This window comes from Narcine bancroftii, chromosome 7 (assembly GCF_036971445.1).
Source record: "Narcine bancroftii isolate sNarBan1 chromosome 7, sNarBan1.hap1, whole genome shotgun sequence".
NCBI lineage: Eukaryota > Metazoa > Chordata > Chondrichthyes > Torpediniformes > Narcinidae > Narcine > Narcine bancroftii.
Genome location: NC_091475.1, coordinates 40,488,443 through 40,506,806, shown reverse-complemented (window position 1 = coordinate 40,506,806; position 18,364 = coordinate 40,488,443). Strand labels below are relative to the sequence as shown.

The 18,364-nt window shown below is 47.5% G+C and overlaps 1 protein-coding gene across 5 annotated transcripts in view; it reads right to left on the bottom strand.

Moving 5' to 3' along the window:
- Positions 1-18,364, bottom strand: part of shroom2a (shroom family member 2a) — a 182,264-nt gene that overhangs the window by 8,518 nt on the left and 155,382 nt on the right. For 4 of the 5 annotated variants that reach the window (XM_069889737.1, XM_069889738.1, XM_069889740.1 and 1 more), the window contains 2 exons: positions 6,838-7,428; positions 2,934-3,446 (listed from right to left, as the gene is read on the bottom strand). In XM_069889737.1, coding sequence (XP_069745838.1) covers positions 2,934-3,446; positions 6,838-7,428 — 1,104 coding nt within the window. Of the gene's footprint in view, positions 1-2,933; positions 3,447-6,837; positions 7,429-16,707; positions 16,827-18,364 lie in introns of those variants that run through there. The other variant, XM_069889741.1, reaches the window with a different exon arrangement.

The following is an 18,364-nucleotide window of genomic DNA, read 5'->3' as shown; positions in this document are numbered from 1 at the left end:
AGCAGGTCAGACAGGATCCTTAAGTAGAAGTGGACCTGATAAAGAGCTGACTATTTCTAGTCATGGATGCGCTGCCTGCTCTGAAGCTGGGTTCTGAGTTCCAGAGATGGCGACAAACATGGTCTCTCTTTCGCTGGAGAACTACAAGGCCCTTTATAAACACTCAAGTAACCCTGTGACCTGGGTTTTTATTTTGTTTGGTATTTTTAATCTATACTTATTGTCCTGCCTCAATAGGTCTCTTGAAAGCATCAGCCAAGAGGCAGGATCTAACTGGGGAGAAACATATGAATTAGAAACAGAGTAGGCCACCCAGCCCCTTGAAATGGCTCCACCCTTCACTTAGATGGTGAAGACACACAATGCTGGAGAAACTCAGCAGGACCAAACTTCAACACTGTTTGACCAGCTGAGTTTCTCCAGCATTTGTGTATTTACTTCAACCACGGTGTCTACAGATTTTCGTATTTTACTTTTTATTTAGATGGTGGCTGATCTTAATTTAGGATCAACGCCACATTCCTGCCTGCCCTGGACACTTTACTACCTCCTTGCTTATCAAATATTTGTCCAGCTTCACCAGACTCTGCTTGCACTGACCTTCCAGGAAGTGTGACATACTCTTTAAAAAAATGTTGCCTATCTCCCACTTAAATGGGTGACTGCTTGTTTGTTAGGAAGCAAATAATAGCTTTCATGGTAAATAGGACAGAAGGTAAACAGGATTAGTGTGGGGCAGAGGATGGACATTGTGAAATTGGAGCTGGGAGACGCACATTCCTTTCGTGTTTGGTTTTCAGGGGCAGTAGTTATGAACTCCAGGCGCAGGATTTTGCTTGTAATGAAGAGCTCAGGGCTGAAATGTTGGTTATGTATATTTTTTGTGACTATATAAAAGTTCACTGTGTGACTTGCTGAGTTTCTCCAGCGCTGGGGTTTTACTACAATCAGTCAGTCCACAAACTTTTGTGTTTCACTCCTGTCCCGTGGAGATGGGTGAAGTGCACCTCTTCAAATGTGGGAAAAACAATCCATTTGTCCTGCCCTCATGACCTCCTAGAGAAGCACTCCAAGGTTCCCCCTCCTACTCCAAACCTAGCCCCCCCCCCCCGACTCCTACCCTGCCCCCTCCCACCATCCCTGGCCACTCCCACTCCAACTCTAGCCCCTCCTGTCCTAACCCTTAACCCCTCCCCACTAATCCTGGCCTCTCCTCCCAGTCCAATTATGGACCCCCCTCCCACTCCATCACCGGCTCCTCTTCCCACCTACCATGGTCTCTCCTCCCAGACCAACCCTGGCCCCTCCTCCCTCTCCAAACCTGGCCCCTTCCTGGCGTCCCTCCTCCCTCTCCAGCCCAAGCCCATCCACTCCAGCCCTGGCCCTACTCAGTCAGAAGAGGTCCAGGTAAGGACAGGTTTAAAGGACCATCATTGCAGTTCCTCTGTACTTCTCACTGTGGAGTCCCACAGCTCAAAGACAAGGAAACAAAACTTGAGGAGTTTGCAGGTAACTAAGGTCGAATGGTTGCACACCTCAAAAAGTGGGGTCCATTGCCAGCAGTGTGCTGCAGCAGAGGAGAGTGGAGGTGTGTCGGTCTGCCTGCCTGGAGTGGACACTTCAGTGCCACTGCTGCTCCTCTACCAATCCCAAAACATTTAATCTGGAGATCTGCAGTAGGATTTTTGCTGCTCTCAATGGAAATACTCACAAACCAAGAGCCCATTCAGTCCATTAAATCTCCGATTGCTCCCAACGGAGCAATTCCATCATTGCCAGTTCCCCCTCTCCTGACTTTTGTACCCCAACCACCTATTCTTTTGGACATGCACATCAACTCCCCCATGACTGACAAAAAGGGCAGTTTTCAGTGGGCAGCTCACCAACCTGCCAGTTTTTGGAATGTGGGAGGAAACCAGAGCAGCCAGGGGAGACCCACCAAGCCACAGAGAAAACATGCAAACTCCACGCGGACAGCTGTCAGGGGTGAACCGGGGTGACTGGAGCAGTGAGTTAGCAGAACTCCTCTTTAGAGACAGACAGTGAATTAGCCTTGCCAATGACGTCTGGAGAAAAAGGGAAAGCATGACAAAACACTAAACAAAGAACTTTGGTTGGTGCTGGAAAAGACTGCCAGGCCAGGGCCAATATTTATCTATCCTATTATATTTACTATCTTGTTTTTGTCTTGTGTGGTCATTTAGAATTATTGTTTATTAGTGTATTTTACTTTGCTGTGTGTCTGTAACAAGAAGCATTTCAGGGCATATGTACATTGTACTTATATGCATGATAAAAAACCCTTTTCATCAAGAATTGGGATGTGGGATTAATATGACAGCATGCACAGACACAATGGGCTGAATGGCCACTTGGTGTTCTACAACTTTCAGTAATCTGAAGAACTGTAGAAACCCCTCCCCCCATATTTATATTTATTTATCAACCTTTTATATTTATGATCATTTTTGGTATCTGTAACAATTTAATGTTTATTATTATAGTTCGTGTGTCTTTACAACTGCAGCAAATGAGATTTTTGGTGAAGCTGTACATTGTATATGACAATCAACTCAGCTCATCGCTTATGTTTTTTATTCCCAATTTCCTGGAACGCAATCTGTGTAAAAAGATCAGAACAGGAATATGGACTCATTCCCATTTCGAGATTTTACCTCCAGACCCCCTAGTTATCTTCACAGACCACCTGCAGTCTAAACTGAACACAGGTGATCCGTGAACAATGGGCTACTGAATAGGAGGCACAGCTCCTTAAATACCTCACTTCAGGTCCTCTGTCTAAACTTGCGGTGTGATATGGATATTTGGAGTTTTGGTCGATCCTGTGTGAACGGCCACTCCCAGAAGGTAGGGACAATCATGGAAGTTCTATGTAAAAAACATAACTGTTTACTGTGATCAAGTCCACTTACCTTTCCTCCATGGCTTTTGGTGCCTGTGATCGAGGAAGCAGCTTCCTGCGTTGCTGAGCTTCTTCCTTGAAGTTTTCATCTTTGGGAAAAATTCCTTCCATCAGATCCATGGTAGTCTTCATCTTAGAGTTAGGATACAAAATGTCAGCCAGGGACCGGTCCTTGACAACAATCTCCCTCACCAGTTCCTCCGACTTGATGTCCTCTGTGCTCTTCTCCGCCTTTGAGCAGTCGGATGTGAGAGAGGATTCCTCGCTGGCCCTCGGCTCAGCCTGTGCCACCACAGTCTGGTGGGTCAGCCCCTCCCGCTCCTGCCGGGAGTAGGCGGCAAAGGGGGAGTAAGGATGCTCGTGGCTCCCGATCGACTTGGGCTGTTCTTGGTCGGAGACGCCAACGAGGTCCACCTTGTTCAGGAGGTGGTGCCGGTTCTCCTTCTCCGTCTGGCTTTCTGACCGCACAATCTTAATCGGCACCTTCTTGACAGTCGTGTTGTTCTCCGTCACCTTCTCGATCCTATCATAGACAAGGAGCAAAGGGACACTGATCAGAAAGGAAGCACAAAGGACCACAGTCAGAAAGGTTGAACTGGAAGGTACTGTTCAATTGACTCACCCTGCAAACCTGTCACAGTATGAGGAATGCCAGTATAAGGCCCCTGTGAGCTCTAGTTCTTTCACTGTGATTAGCTGCTAAGTCCTAACATTATACATGATGAATATTCATTGTGGGCAGGGCCTACTGATAACAACCCTTATCTGCCTGGTGGTAAACAGTTAGAATGGGATAATGTGTGAGAATGCATGAATTATAAAAGAGCAGTATTACACCTTTTTGATTGCAAACAGGTTGGTCCCTGAATGAAAAAGGGAAGCCAGCTCCTAGAATCTTGTGGTATGATCTCACCCCTCACCCCGCCTGCACCCCCCACCACCCCCCCCCCCCAACCTCCACCTCAGAGGACATGCCAGAGATCTGAGATCTCCTTGGCCCTCAGGCCTCTGTGAAATTCTGCACAATCCTATTATCCTGTTGAATGCAGGTATGTTGTTGATGTTGAATTGGGTATCACTCCTTCTGACCCAAAGTGTATAGGCCTTTTCATGCCTTAAAGCCAGCTATAGGAGCGGATGGAAAACTAAGAACTTACCTTTCAGACAGCAGCCCTAAAAGGCTGCTCCAGGGTCCATTCATATCCAGATGCACCTCATAGTGCCCTCCAGATCCAACGGAGGTGGGGCAACTGGTGACGTAGTGCCACCCGTCATAAAAATGTGGCAGAGCTATGGCCGTCTTCCCTATCCATAATCCCCCAGGTAACTGGAACCGTGTTTTGAGCTGCAGAAGGCGGCCTCAATGGCTGAAGTGGCCCAGAGTGGCTGACCCAGCCTGCACCGGCCACCCCCTGATGGCTCCCGCTACCCCACCGGCCCCCGATCCCCCGCCGCCCCCCCCCCCCCCCCGCTGACAGCTCCCACTGCCCTGTGGGCTCCTGCTGCCCCGCCGCCCCTGACTTGGAGAAAGAAGGATGAGTGGGGAGATGGTTCGCAGGCTGACAGCATCATCAGCCCGCCCCTAAACAGCTGCTTAGCGCAGCTGTACATTCAGATTGATCGCCGGAGCCTAACATGGGATGGTTGCATAGCAGTGTGATTTGGGAATTTGACTGCACAGGAACACAGGAGGCTGCAGAAGGTAGTAAACTAGCCAAATCCATCACAGGCTCAGACCTCCCATCCCCTGATGTGAGCTAACACCATAAAGCCTCTTCTCACGCTACCTTCATCCTGAAGGTACAGAAATCTGAAGATCAGCACCACTAGGTTCAAGAACAGTTTCTTTCCAACAACTATAAGACTCTTGAACCTCCTCTAATACTAATCATAAACTCCTATGAGAGCACAAAATGACTGCCTGCACTTTTGGAGTCACTTTTTTGCACTAGGATTACCGTGTCTATCTTATCTATTTATTGTCTCTTTTAATTCATTTAGTTTACTATTACAATTTTTCTTAGAGGAAGTAAGAATTTAGGTGTGTATGTATATTGTACAATTGTGCATGAAAATAAACTCATCATCAAAGTCCAATTTAGAAGGAAGAAACTCAGCTGGGCATTCAAGAGTTAAAAGCAAAAAATGCTGAAAAAACACTGAATTAAGCCACCAGATAAAAGTACAGAAAGTGGATATTATTACCTCACTCAAAAGACATTTGAACAGATGTAGTGATGGGAAGGGTTTGGAAGGACATGGGTTAAATGCAGGCAAACGGACAGCCCAGAATACCAACATGGAGGAGTTGGGCTGAAGGGCCTGTCCCCTTCTGTGTGACTCTATGACTTAGCAGGCCAGGCAGCACCTACAAAAAGAAAAATATCCAGTATTTTGGAAGCACCCAATTTGTGTCACACGTTTGGCTTCCAGTGCTAACCTGGATCCACAAAGGCAGGCATCACACCTCCGACCCCAGAAAGAAGTCATGGATACTCAGCTATACCTTCTCCATAAAGGTCATTCGGTCTGTGCATCCGTGAAGGGTGTATCGATTGGTCTCACTGCCCTACTCAGCCCATCGCTCCACAAATAATGAAGACAAATTTATCGTCATACACATTGTACAATGTACATCTGCCCCAAAATTCTTATTGCTGCAGTCAAACAGGTTTTTTGTAAAAAAAACCAAAAAAAAATAAAATAGCATAATGATATACTTAATTGAATTAGACAATACAAAAAAGATAGATAATAAAAGTGCCTGAGCAATAATGCATACAGTGGTGTCCTCCATGATCAGGGTAACAAGGAAGGTTTAAGAGCCTGATGGATGTATTTATCGCAGGGATTTATCCAAAGCCAGAATGCTTCCATCATCTGTTCAGGCAGGTTCCAGATCATGAGGGCAGCACAGTTGGCGTAGCAGTTAGTCCAATGCCTTTACAGCACCAGTGATTAGGAGTGGACTGGGGTTCGAATCCCGCGTTGTCTGTAAGGAGTTTCAAGGTTCTCCGTGTCTGTGTGTGCACCATTTTCCTCCTACCCTCTAAAATGTACTGGGGTGCAGGTTAATTGGGATATTTGGACAACATAGGCTGGTGGGCCAGAAGGACCGGATACCGTGCTATATATCTAAACTTTAAAAAAAAACAAGTTGAGATGGACCCCATCAACTCCTCAGAGTCTGTTGAACTACAACTTCCAACTCATGTCCTCACGGGGAAGGTTAGTGGGTGCACAGGAAAACCAGTCCCCATCCCCTCCTCCTCGTACCCTACCTCCTTCCCACCCACTCCCCCTCCTCCTCCTGTACCACCACCCCCTCCCCCTCTTGCACACTACCCCTCCCCACCCACACCCCCTCCTGCACTTTATCCCCTCCCCATGCTACACCCCATGCTGCACCCCCATTCCCAGCCCCTCCTCATGCTGCACCCTCACCCCCTCCCCATCGTCCATCAATGAGCACCGGCCCCAATCACGGAAACCATCCATCTACATGAGGCGCTGCCTCAAGAAAAGGTCCCCTACCTCTTCTCACTGCAACTTCAGGCAAGAGGTACAGAAGACTGATGTCCAGTGCCTCTTGTTTCAAGAAGAGTTTTTTTTCCCCAATAATTATCAGGCTCTTGAATCTCCCCCTCACATGACTCCAGGACCATCAAAGATCTGTCTGCACTTCCAACACAACAGGTTTCTTTCTCTCATTTCCAACCCACTGTGAATTTTTATTATTTCTTTTCCCTTCCTTTCATATTCATTATTTTTTTCTCATTGTGGTGCTTTAATTTCAATTAATTTGTCTCAGTGTTTGACATAACTGGGAAGCTGCAGCAAGCAAGACTTTCATTGCACTTGTATATACGACAGTAAACTCTCATGCACTCCTTCCTTTTAACAAGGCAGATCACCTGGCCATGCTGTCTTCTTCCAGGGTAAGTGGTGGCTTGTCAGTTAGCCTCTGTGGTGCAAACTGTGGGGAGGGAGATCGGGGAACGTCTGTCGGTGACTTTGGGGAATGAAATGTTGAGTGTTCCCCACTGTCCACGTGGCCTGGGTGGGCAGCCCCCTCCCCAGACAGGCGGCTGTGCTGGGCTTCTTGTAGCTCGCTCTGTTTTGTGAGCTCCGGTGACTTTTCTGTTGGAACCATCCTGGGTGGGGTGGTTCCCCCTGAATGTGAGAGCTCCTGTTGCCAGCGCTCGTCTGCTTTTGCCTGCATTCTTTGCTTCTTGCCAGTTGCAGCCGAATCCTCCGGCCCCTTGGACACTGCCTGGTTTTGGTTCAGTTCCCAGCCTCTGGGGCAGGGCTCCAGACTGTCCGCACCAACTTTCTTCGCCGCTTGGACCTCAGGATAATGGTACTCGCTCAGCATGCTAAATGGATGGCCATGCCTTTCTTCAGGCAGGTGCTCGCTCGTCCAAGCATTCCTCTCCGTTTTGGTCTGTTCCAACTGGAACGGCCGTCCCTCAGAGTTATTCTCCAAGCTCCCAGTACCCAGGTGTCTGCCAATTAAAAACAGGTAATTAAAAATTAATTAAAACTTCACACAGGTTTAATAATTGACAGTGCAAAAGGAGGCAGTTCAGCCCATTGTGCTCATGTCAGATTTTAGGAAAAGCCAGCCAAATGTCCCACGCGACATGCCCATGGAGGTCAGCCCTCAAACAGTTAGAATGCTTGAAGGGATCAAATGGTTCAGCACCACTCCTATCCATCAATTTGAAGGCTCGGGGGGGGGGGGGGGGGGGGGGAAGGATCAGTGTTAATCCCTGTGAGCACCACTGTATCTCCAGAGATTTACACTCAGATAAAACAATAACCCTTCTTCAGTTCAATCATGAACATGGCACTGAAACAATCTTTTTTAAGGGTTTTAATGCTCACAATTTGGTCTAATCTCCATGTCAGTCTCTGTGGGAGAGGGCAGGATTCCTGATGCCTGTGTGTTCAACTTTATAAATAAACTATCACTTGGTGTTGCTTCTCCTGATGTAGACAAAGGCTGAAGGACAACCAAAAGACTTTGTACTGGACACTCCATGTCCACACTGTCTGAACTCACTGAGTCTCTTTGTCCATTCCATTCATCTGAACCCACAACCACCCTAACTCCCAGACTAAGGCTCTGTTGTTGACCCAGGCTCACCCTCCCTCACTGACCCAGACACCCTCCTGTCGCTGACCCAGGCTCGGCCTCCCTCGCTGACCCAGGCTCGCCCTCCCTTGCTGAAGCCTGCCTCCCTTGCTGAAGCCTGCCTCCATCACTGACCACAGGTCAGTGGTGTGTCAATGAGAAAAATCTGATTTGGTTGCTGAGTGCACCTCTGAGAATGCTATTTAATGGTCTTGACTGGGGAATAAGGTCAGATGGGACAAGCACTTCCTCATGACCCCAAACCCCCACCCCACCCCGAAGTGTCAATCCTAACGACATCCTCTAGTCAATCTCACAGTTGATGGGACTGCTGCTTTGGGAAAGGGGTGGGTGGATGATGAGGACTGTACTGATAAGCACAGAGAGTGAATGGTCTTTATCAGTGAGTAGTTCAGAGGTGGCATGGATAATGTAACAATTAGCACAATGCTACTACAGTGACAACAACCTGGGTTTGAATCCACTGCTGTCTGTGAGGAGTTTATATATTCTCCCTATGTTCGCATTGGTTTCCTCCTGGTGCTCTATTTTCCTCCCAGTTTCCAAAGATGCACAGGGTTATAAGGTTAATTGGTCAGTTTTTTTTTGGGCTCAAGGGGCAGAAGGGTCTGTCACTGTGCTGTGTCTCTAAAAAGACTTGCAATCTCCCAGTAGCCAATCTACACTAATTTTTAGCCCATTAGATGACAATGAACAGAGCAGCAAAACTACCTACTATGTCCCACTGTGTCTAAGAAGGTTGCGCTGTTTATCTCAGAAGGGGTTGAATGCTGTGTTATTGTATTTTTCTCAACAGTGAAAACTTTTACTCTTCTTGGGTTAAACCTTAAAACCCAAATTTGACCATGGTCATAATTAATCTGGTTACTTTGCTGTTTGATTGTGCCATAATCCAATACACCTGCAGGGACTGAGCAACTCCTGGAATGGCAGGTCTCTGCTGTAAATGAACCTGATTTGCCTGTTTTGTGAAAATGCCGGAAACCCATTTTAACTCTTGACACAGTGGATTCTGTACCTTTGCTGTTAACATATTTTCTGTTTATTTTTAAATCCAAAATGGTGCCTGAGAATGGTAAAAATACCTGGATAGCACACAAACTGCAACAATAAACTAAACTTTGAGTGCAATATAATCAATAAAGAGTTCAGACCCAGAATGTTGACTGATTCACAATTTCTACCCGCGGACGCCGTCTGATCTCCTGAGTTTCTCCAGCAAGTCATTGTTTGATCAGTTCATTCTCTTTGCTTGGTCCCAAGTTTAGGTATGGTGTCAGTCAAAGAAGTCAGAGCACTGGGAACCATCTGTACACCGAGCACATAAACTCACAGCATGTCTGTCCAGTGTCACAAAGCGCATGCGAAAGGGGGGTGGCGGGGTCAAAGGGGGACTGAGCCCAGTGTTCTAACTGACATGGGGCTGCATTCAATCTCATGCAACATGCTGAGCACATCTTACAATTCAGAAGGAGCAGAAAGAGAAAGGATACTTCCAACAACCAGTCGCACCCAGTGGGAAGGACCTGTGAAGTGTGAGATAACCAGAACAAGTGAGGATCATTGACCAGGCTATGAGATTTTACAGCTTTTTAGCAATTCTGCACCTCTTAAAAAAAAGTAATAAAAACACAACTGACTAAACCTGGTCAGAGAAATGCAAAGAGAAGAATTTGCAATTCTATTGCAGCTTTTAGAATATCAACATGCCCTGCAGCAGTTTCCAGTCAGATGCAGCCAGAAGTCAAGGAAGTGGAAATTGAGGGAGACATGTTTTTTATTTTTATTTTTAAAATTAGACAAACAGCATGGTAACAGGCCATTTTGGTCCACGAGTATGTGCTGCCAAAGTTCCACCCAATTAACCTACATCCCACCCACCCCCCCACCCCCCTTTGAATGGTGGGAGGAAACTGGAGCCCCTGGGGAAAACACACACAGGCACAAGGAGAAAGTACAAACTCTTTACAGACAGTGCGGAATTCGAACTCCAGTCTCAATTGCTGGTGCTGTAAAGGAATTGTGTTAACTGCTACACCAACCGTGTGAACGAAGGTAGTGGAGAAACCACTCTGTTCTTCAAAACAATGCTGTGAGATTTTTACATCCAGGTGAAGGAACAAATAGATCCTTGGTTTAATAGCAGGCAAAGAATTACTGGAGGAACTATGCAGATCAGACAACATCCACGGGTAGAAATGGTCAGTCATCAAGACCAGAAACCATAACCGACCGCTCTACCCTTGAATGGTGTCTGAACTGCTGACTTCCTCCAGCAACTGTTTGCCTGCTCTAGCTTAGAGCGTCTGCAGATTTTGAGTTTCTCCTCAGTTTAATACTTCATTCAAACGCCAACATCTGTGACAGTGTGGCATTCCGTCAGCACAACACTGAATAGCCAGAATGGTTAGTGTGCTGAAGTCTTTGTGTGAAGGCTCAAGCACACAGCCTCTGGGCTGGAAGGACCACCACAGCACTGACACCAAACACAAGTAATTGAACCAGTGACAGACAGAAGCTCCGTCAGCCACTGGAGAACAAGCTATTCTATAGCACGCGATCACTGCAGAATAACTCACCTTCCCCAGTGCTCTTTAAATATGAAGAGGGGTACCGCCTCGAACAACTTTCCAGACCTCCCAATACTCTTGCAGTGAAGAAACCTTCCCTCTTCTGCCCTTCAACCAATTATGACAACTATTATCCCTTTTGACCTTTGATCCCTGGTTTGGAAATCAAGATGGCAGCGCTGCTGCAGCGATAGTGTGCTGCCGCCTGCACAGACATGGGAGGAGCGGGGGAGCATCTTTCAGCACTCTTCTGCAGGGTCCTACTGTCCGGCCTTCCCACACACAGCCCTGTGCAGGGTTAACACCCTTGACTGCAGGATGAACAGCATTAGTGTGAGAAAATATACGGTAATTTCAGGACTTGACGAAAGGTTCCAGCCTGAAATGTCAACCATTCTTCTTCTCCCATTGATGCCATTAGACCCACTGAGATCCACCAGCAGAGGGTCTTCAGTCCAGATCTGCAGTCTCCTGTGTGTCTCTGTGTGGGTTTAAATTGTCTGTAGAATGGTAGCAAACCAGTCCACAAAGGTTGGAGGCTCCAGGGGAGAACAGCTCCCTCCCTTTGAGGAGGAAAAGCCTGGGAGAAGACCCTACGGAGTAGGGGACAACAGTAGCAGACCAGCACATGGCTTAGTGGCCAAAGGACTCTCACGAGGATGCTGGAAAACAGCTTCTGGGCACCAGGTATTGGGACTGGGATCTGTGAGGGTTCTGATGCCTAGCAGGGCTCCCAAAGGACCTCAGGCGCTGACAACTTCTCAATTGCATTGGGGGTTTGGAACCAGGGTCTGAGAAGGGTGACTTGGATGCCTCGAGCTCAGGTTCACTGTCAGAATGGACAGGAGGCCACGTGGCTACAGGAGATACTGGGGGACATTCAGGAAGGTGGCAGAATCGACGAACACTCAATGACTCAGAGGGGGCTCTCTTTTGCTTCCCTTTCACGTTTTGGTTGGGGCGCTGTCTGGTGGAGCTGCTTTGTGTGCCTTTCCATGCAAAGGAAAATTGTGTGTATTTTGCACTCATGATGGTCAAGAAGTTTTACATTTAGAAATAGGACCTTGAGGGACAAGCTCAGGGAGAAAAGCTCAGCCACGACAGACACTCATAATTCTGATAGTTAGCAAGCACACAATGTGCCCACCACTCCACCTTCTTCTCAGCTCTCAGTGGCAATTATGTTTAGGAGGTTGCCCCTGACAGACTTGTACAGGGAGGCTCCTCACAGTAAATAAGGTCATGAGGTTCTGTGGTCAAGTGTTAGTGACACTGATCAAGCCCATCAGTATTTTGGTTGTACTTTACACAGCAGCAGTGAAGCAGGGGAGGGACAGATGAACCATTAATCCTGGTATTTGTCTTACAATCAATCCAACTTCAGCAGAGGTGCTAAGACAACAGTGACTCGTCCTTTCATGCTGGAAGGTGACTGTGGGAAACAAGCCTCCCAAGCTCTGTTATTGTCCCCCTGCATGCCTCTGTTATTGTCCCCCTGCATGCCTCTGTTATTGTCCCCCTGCATGCCTCTGTTATTGTCCCCCTGCATGCCTCTGTTATTGTCCCCCTGCATGCCTCTGTTATTGTCCCCCTGCATGCCTCTGTTATTGTCCCCCTGCATGCCTCTGACCCAATGATTTAAACATTAACTTTTCACATTATCATATTCACAATGCAGAGAGTTGCTTATGGGTTTACAGCAGGCAGGTGTGTACACATGCATTTTCAACCAAGGCTGCTACAATATCAGCCTCAGGGCACATTTCTGGCCAGCTGGAGATGCACATTGGAAACAAACCCTGTCCGGCCTAGAGACAGTTTACATCAACATCAACCTGAAGACATCCCTGCCTAGGAGGAAGGCTTTCACTTTGTGGACCAACGTGGCCTACCACGTTCCCATTCGAAAACTGAAGGCTTCACCACAGAGGATGAGCTCAACACCTCTGTTTGAGTGCACTTCCTGCAAGCTGGGATTCCTGATCCTTTGCCCTTCCTATTCCAGGAGCATGAGCTTTAGATGCATTCTGGCAGCTCTGGCCCTTGCTGCACTCCAGCTGTGGGCATTAAAGGCAGACCTCGTTGATAACCCAGTCACATGGTTTCACTCAGACAACTGCCCAGCAAGGTTCAATACCCACAGGGCGCCACAGATCTGCTTCTGACAATAGTGGGTCAGGCTGGCAGGTCGGAGAGAGACAGACAGTACAAGGGTGATTTCACTTTCCTCTACGGCTTCCGAAGGAGCTGAAGTATCAACACCCAGATGAGCTCAAAGTGTGTGTGCCCGACCTCCCCCAGCACCCAGTATCTCAGCCAATACCCTCCCCAGCCCCCTGTGTCCAAGGCAACCCTCCTCCCCAGCACCTTATATGTTAGCCAATCCCCTCCCCGGCACCCTGCACTCCAGCCAATCCCCTACCCGGCACCCAGCGTCCCAGGCAATCCTCCTTCCCAGCACCTTGTATCTCAGCCAATCCCCTTCCCAGCATCCTGTAGCCAAACCAATCCCCCTCCCAAGCACCCTGTATTTAAACCAGTCCCCTTCTTCAACACCCTGCGTCCCAGCTAACCTTTCCCCTATCCCGACTCCTTCCTGCCCCTCTCCCCCATCGATCCCGACTCCTTCCTGCCCCTCCTCCATCGACCCCTTCCTGCCCCTCTACCACATTGTCCCTTCCCTGCCTGCTCCTCATTGACCCATCCCTACCTGCTTCCCTCATCAACCCCCCCAGCCCAGTTCCCCATCACCCCTCCCTGCCAGCTCCCCATCAATCTCTCCCTCTCTATAACCCCTCCCCATCGCTGCCTCCCTGCCCCACTCCCCCATTGCTCCCTTCCTGCCTCCTCCCCATCATTCCCTCCTTGCCCCACTCACCCCTGCTATACTCCCCCATGTCCCACCCTCAATTCTTCCTTCCCCTATTCATTTATGCTTCAAAATGAAAACTTGCGGTCTGGGGCTCAAATCCTCATCCTCTTTCATAATCCATAGCAATTCCATCTCCCCTCAAATTCTGAAATCCCTTGTTTAGTGTTGCTCCACTGCTCTCCGCAGTCGTACCTTCAGCTCCTGAACTCTATCCTCCAATCTCCATCCCCCTTCCTTTCCAGCAGAGCTTCCACCCTCCCTCTCCGATCATCCTCTGCTCACTGCTCACTTCACTCTTCAACTTTTGAAGACCAACAATGCTATGTAAATATAAACCATCATTACGATGTTTTAATACTGAATTCAGACTTGTCATGTCACACTAATCTCTCCCCGAGTGCTGGTCAAGCCCGTCAGCAAAGCAATATTCCCTTTTCATACTTCAAATCACAGATAAGCAAACATCAAAAGCTTTCAATCTTTCTTCACCCCAGTTAGAAATTTGCTTCTGCCGCTGGTAAAGTTATCGTGATTTGTTGCTTTTGACTCCTTCTCCATTAGCATCAGTTCACCAGCTAGTCACTCGCCAAATCTCCCTCACACCCTCCTTCCTCCCTCCAAACTAATTTCCCCTTTGATCTTCACCACTCTTGTTCTTCCTTTTCTATTTTGCAAGCTTATTGCAATCTTGTGGTCTCCCTGTTTATCGCCCACATCAGCCCTTTGCTTTCTCCATGTTCATCACCACTGCCCACTCACTCCCACTCCTCCCCTTCCCACACCCTGGTCCCTTTAGCTGCTCACCATCATCGTGACCCATGTTTTACAACCTTAATGATTCACTACACTGTGCATGCATTGACAACATTCTCCCAAGACAGAAAACACACAGGAGACAGCAGATTCCAGAATCTGGAGCAACAAACCATCTGCTGGAGGAACTCAGCAGCTCACGCAGCATCAGTGGGAGATGTTTTGTTACCCTTTACTTCCTATGGATGTTGTATGATTTCCTGAGTTTCTCCAGCACTTTTGTGTATTGCACTCAACCCCAGCATCTGCAGGCTTTCTTGTTTAACTCGAAGGGCAACGAGAGTGTAGAGGGGAGATAGTAAAATGAGGACAGGGTGGGAGGGGTTGGATGTAGTCAGGGGGGCAGTGGAGGAACTGGATTCACCCCTCCACCAAACTCCTACTGGCCCTTGTCCAACCCTTTCCATCCTGCCAACAGTAAGTACACTGGCTATCTCCCCTCTGCACTCCCATTCTCAATGAAGGGTTCCAACCTGAAATGCTGACAGCTCTTTTTCTCTCACTGATACTGATCGATCTGCTGAATTCCTCCAGATGATTGTTTTTAAAGACAGAGTGGTATGATTGAGTCAGTCTACTGCTGACCAAATCATTGCAGATCACCGAGATTGAACTTCCTCCCAGTGTATTTCTGGTGAAAATACCCAGACTGCAGTGGGAAATGTTGCTGTAGTTTCTGTTATAAACTATGTTTCCCACTCTGCAGAAATATACTGAGTTAACTGAAGCTGCCTTCAAGTGCACAATCGAGTGGCATGACTCCAGAAAAATATCCTTCCCCCACATCTGACTTACTGGCAGACACAGTTTCCAGCATTGACTCTGCTTGTTCATTCCCTGCTGGTGAGGCATAATCATTGCCATTCCCTGTCAGGCCAGAGAAGATGGTGTAAGACCATCTTTCCTGTAACATTCTTTGGAAATGCAGACTGGATTTAAGCTTCAACCATGCTGCTGTGGGAATGGAGTCACTTAAAGTCCAGGCATGGATTAGTAGAGCAGTAGCCTTCCCCAACAGATATTAGTTGAGCTTTTACAACAATCCAACAGTTCCCCTGTCACCATTACTGGTAGCATATTTTTCCTTTTAAATTAATTTTAAGATTGCATTCAAATTTTCCAACAGCCAAAATGGGTCACATTCTCTCCATTATTAGTCCAGCAATATAACCATCACACAGTCTTGTGGTGTGGATTTTCCACTGTAATGTCAGTCAGCTCTCCGGACTTGGCTGAGGTCCCAATAACATGATACATTCTAGGTAGCTGGGGACCTGGGAGACAGCTCTACTTCTCTCAATCTTGTACACACATGCCTACTCAGATATGGGTCTTAAATTTCATTGGGAGTTAGGGTATATATGTAACGTTAGAGCACTGGTTAAAAATCAGCCGGAGCCTGGAACCATGATCTTCTTGAGTGGTGAACTGGCCTTGCAAGTGCCCTACTTCTGCTCCTAACTTGTTTGTTTAAAGTCGTACAGTTTTACAGCTTCTCTGACAAACTTCCTCACGTACATCTAATCTGACCCTGGAACAACAGTGTGACAGCAAGATGGCAAAATATCAACACCAACTTCTAAGATTTCACAAAAGAAGCTCAGAAGCTTAATGTAGAAGAATGATGTAAGGTAGGAATATCATGGAACAAAACCTGGAGCTGAGCCCAATCTTGGCATGCTGTGGTAGTGTAATGTATACTATTGTACTTCATGTATCTTACATATCTATGTGGCTACAGCAAGCAAGAATTTTGATGCATCTGTACGTTGTACTTAAGTACATGACAATAAACTCTTGTCATCATCTTTTGAAAAGAACACTTTGAAAATAGACGGAGGAGCAGAAAACCTTAACTAGGGAGCGCCAGAGGTTGGGGTGCAGGAAGCAGAAGGAGAGGTTACCAATGGTGAAGTGATGGGGGCAATGCACTGCCCCTCCTTCACACAGAATGATGACTAGGGGTTCCTCTCTTGGAACTTTTAATTCCAAACAAGCACTCCCTTAATCTTCCCATTGGATGAAGTTAGCTGACCACCACACAGATCCTACCTTCCCTGCTGCCAACCCCATTGCTATAGCAGGTTCAAGCACACCTGGCCTCTCCATTGCTTGCAACTTGCGCTGCAACCGAGGGCAAGGTGCTCGCCCTCCCCTCCCTTAGCCTTGCTGAGAAGTGACAGAGGCAGAGCAGCATGGATGAGACAAGTTAACTCCGGGGCACAAGTAGTAAACACACAGGCAGGCTGGCCAGTCACTTAACCTGCACTCTGAGAGTTCCAAAACACCACCAAGGTCATCCTGAAAATTGCAACGTGGAACTGAAAAGCATACAGAATAAAAGATTCCTTCATCACTGTAAGGGACTTACCTCAATCCATTGGACAAGATCCATACTCAGCTAGACATACCCCCTCAACTCTGCCCGAAGTTTACTATCCGAGAAGTCTCTTCACAACATACTTAACCTCAGATCACAAGCTCACACTGCATGCTTTCAGTAGCAAGCTGGTATTGCTGGAATGATTCACACAAGTGACAATCCCACAGCTATTCCACCCACAAACCTTCCCTCCCTCCCTGCCTGCCCCACCCGTCCCTGGCAGCTGATTGGCTGACACTCCGCATCACAACACTGACTGCTCTGACCTCATCCTGTCAAAAAACTGAGATAATCCTAAACTCCAGCTTGGCTGTAGACTTTCCCTTCAAAAAGTTCCACAAATGCTTTCAAAGGGATGAAAGAGAATATGCACATTAAAACTGAGAGACTTAAAGCTGGCATGAGTTTGAAATTTATATTCTCTCATCTGCTTGTAGCACAACCAGCTCAGTGGCAGATTAACTACCATCCGGGCCCCTAGGCTGAGCTTTAGTAAGGCCCCCCACCCCCCCACCCAGGCCCTCCCTGCCCCCATCCTTCGTTGAATAGAATAAAGTGAAATTGTTCAATGCCCTGACACATTTAAATTTATCTGCCAGTATGTGCTGGGAATACACCAGTTGGTGTTGCAGAATCGGATTATTTTTACACCTGCAGTTTGGCGCTGGATATTTTGGTGAAAAAAACTTTTGTAGCCCCAGCCCCTTGGACATTTTGGCATTTGCTCTCGCACTTGGCGACAGACGAGGCATGTAATTTATTATAATTTTCATTTAATATAACAAATATTAAGCATTGATTAAAATTGTTTCTGAAGTTTGGCGCTGGACATTTTGGAGCTAACAGGCTACAACAATTTATTCACTTATATTTATTATGAATCGAGGAGCAGCACTTTGGGCAGACGTGCAAGACCCAGCACTCGGGACAGCGGCTGTTGCTCCTTCATGTCAAGCTGCTGACATGGCACTATGGGCGCTGGAGGCTTACAGGCAATGACTAATGAGAGTGGGGACGTGGAACTGGGTGGAGGGGTCCAGGTGGTAGAGAAGGACTGGGTGCAGAGGGTGATCAGGGATCACGAGGGGATCGGTGCCTGGTCCCGGAACCACCTGTCTCCGCTACCCTGAAAGGGCTCAGCAACAGGTTCCCTTCCTCCTTCTGCTGTCCCTGCTTACTCACCACCAAGCGATGGTAAGCCTCCAGCGCCTGTAGTGCCATGTCAGTCAGCTTGACGTGATAGAGCGGCAGCCACTGTCCCGAGTGCAGGGTCCCGCACGACAGCCCAAAGCGCCTCTCCTCGCTTCATTATAAATATGTGAAAAAATTGTTGTAGCCTGTTAGCGCCAAAATGCCCAGCGCCAAACTTCATAAAAATCAAACAAAACTTTACCTTACAGAAGCCGTCTGCTACCCCAAATAATATGAAAAGTCTGTTAGTTACAAAAGGATAAATACAATCAGTTCTAAAAAAAAACCCAGTCTGAATACAACATAACACAGAAGGGTGAGTCTTTTTGTAATCGAACCAGCTAGAAGCGAGGGTTCTCCCTAGAGCATAAATGGTTAAGGAGAGATGTTGGGGTATTGTTCAAAATTATCATGGATTAATAAAGGACTAACAATTAATCAGCAATGAGCACAT